The 2,016-nt window shown below is 63.5% G+C and overlaps 1 protein-coding gene across 1 annotated transcript in view; it reads left to right on the forward strand.

Moving 5' to 3' along the window:
- Positions 1–2,016, forward strand: part of COL2A1 (collagen, type II, alpha 1) — a 30,284-nt gene that overhangs the window by 25,749 nt on the left and 2,519 nt on the right. Inside the window, exons 45-50 of the mRNA XM_010837548.1 lie at positions 17–70; positions 197–304; positions 524–577; positions 738–845; positions 1,130–1,183; positions 1,632–1,739. Of these exons, the coding sequence (XP_010835850.1) occupies positions 17–70; positions 197–304; positions 524–577; positions 738–845; positions 1,130–1,183; positions 1,632–1,739 (486 nt within the window). The remainder of the gene's footprint in view (positions 1–16; positions 71–196; positions 305–523; positions 578–737; positions 846–1,129; positions 1,184–1,631; positions 1,740–2,016) is intronic.

The following is a 2,016-nucleotide window of genomic DNA, read 5'->3' on the forward strand; positions in this document are numbered from 1 at the left end:
GCTCCCCTTTGCACAGGGAAGCCCCGGTGCTGACGGCCCCCCTGGCAGAGATGGCGCAGCTGGAGTCAAAGTGAGTGTCTCGTGCGGTGGGGTGGGAAGGACACTTCATCGGCCTGGCAGGGTCAGGGTCAGAGCCACATCCCTCCTTGCCTCCTCTGGAAATTCCTCTCTGAGCCTGGGACCTCTCTCCTGACAGGGTGACCGTGGAGAGACCGGTGCCGTGGGTGCTCCTGGAGCCCCCGGGCCCCCTGGCTCTCCTGGCCCCGCTGGCCCAATTGGCAAGCAGGGAGACCGAGGAGAAGCTGTGAGTACCTTGATTCAGTAAAAGCCATGGTGCAGGAGGGTGGCCGGGTGGGCAGGGAGCTCCTCTCCACCTCCCGCCCTCCCCTGCCCCAGGCCCTGGGAACAACCCTGGGTCTGGGTTGTGAAGCAGCTGCCTCGGTGCCCAGCCCGTGGGCAGACGCAGCAGTGGGCCATCCCTGCCTCGACTGCTCTCTGACGCTGACCCCCACTTACCCCACAGGGCGCACAAGGTCCCATGGGACCTGCAGGACCTGCTGGAGCCCGGGGAATGCCAGTGAGTATCTGAGTGCCCTGTGCTGGGTCCTGACGGGCAGGCTCGGGGGTGGGGGGGGTGTCCGCAGGGACCTGGGGCTCCTTGGCTCAGGTGAAGCCGGCAGAGGGCTCTTGCTCTGGGCTGAGCTGACCCAACCTGTGTCTGTGTGTCTCGTTCCCAGGGCCCTCAAGGCCCCCGAGGTGACAAAGGAGAAACTGGAGAGGCTGGCGAGAGGGGACTGAAGGGACACCGTGGCTTCACTGGTCTGCAGGGTCTGCCCGGCCCCCCTGTGAGTGCTGCTATCTGTGTTTGGCTCCCCAGGGCCTCCCTCTCTGCAGGGACCCCTTGAGTTTCCCAGGCTGCTGAAGCGACTTGGGATGATCCTAAGAAATGTCCAGGCCTGGACCGCCTCCAGGTTGGAGGGAGGAGCACGTGGAAGGGCCATGGGGCTGGGGGTCGGGGAGCAGATACATGTCCCAGCCAGCTCCCAGTGTATATACCTATTTGCGAAGGCCTCCCAGCCTGGGGCCTGTCTGTGCTGACCTCTGACCTTGGCCTCTTCCTTCCGCACAGGGTCCTTCTGGAGACCAGGGTGCTTCCGGTCCTGCAGGTCCTTCCGGCCCCAGAGTGAGTGAGAGGGAGTGAGCCCTCCCTAGGGGTGGGGCCGGGGCTCTGGGCAGGTGTCTGAGGAGGAGGGGAGTGTGGCTGCTCCCGGGGAAGCCTTGGCCTCAGGGGGCCTCACTGGGCAGTGGAGGTGGGACCAGCTTGGTGAGAATGTGGCCAGAGAAGAACCTGAGACCCCAGGATGAATGTACGAGTGGCTCTCGGCTGTCAAATGGCCCCCCTGGGAACAAGGGTTTACAGAGAGGCTTGTAGAAGGGTAGGAAAGCTGTGAGGCCACCCTGCTGGTTCTTGGCCACACACGGGCCAGCGTGGGGTTCCGTGACTGAGAAGTGAGGAAAATCGGAAACAGTGCGGCTCGTGCTAGGAGGGCCCCTCCCCAACACCAGCTCCTCCCCAACCTTCCCTTTGCTGAGGCTCTTTCCTCACCGCCTGCCTCTCTCCTGGCCTGCAGGGTCCTCCTGGTCCCGTCGGTCCCTCTGGCAAAGATGGTGCTAACGGAATCCCTGGCCCCATTGGACCTCCTGGGCCCCGTGGACGTTCCGGCGAGACTGGCCCTGCTGTGAGTGTGCAGACCCCGGCCTGCTGCGTGGGGCCTTCCCAGCACCGGGAGGCTGGAGCTTTCTGACGCTAGGGGCTTCTTTCGGGGTGTCCGCCTGCAGCTAATGTGACAGCACCCTTTATCCTGGGAGCCCCCAGAGGTTCAGAGGGTCCACGGGAAACCGAAGAGAGAGGCTAACGAAAGAATAAGGCGCATTCTGTGGTTTTCTTGGTCCTGTCCCATTGCACGTACACCCACATTCCCAACCTCATGGGACTGGGAAAAAGACATTCTATTG

Source organism: Bison bison, unplaced genomic scaffold (genome assembly GCF_000754665.1).
Source record: "Bison bison bison isolate TAMUID 2011002044 unplaced genomic scaffold, Bison_UMD1.0 scf7180017864077, whole genome shotgun sequence".
Classification (NCBI taxonomy): domain Eukaryota; kingdom Metazoa; phylum Chordata; class Mammalia; order Artiodactyla; family Bovidae; genus Bison; species Bison bison.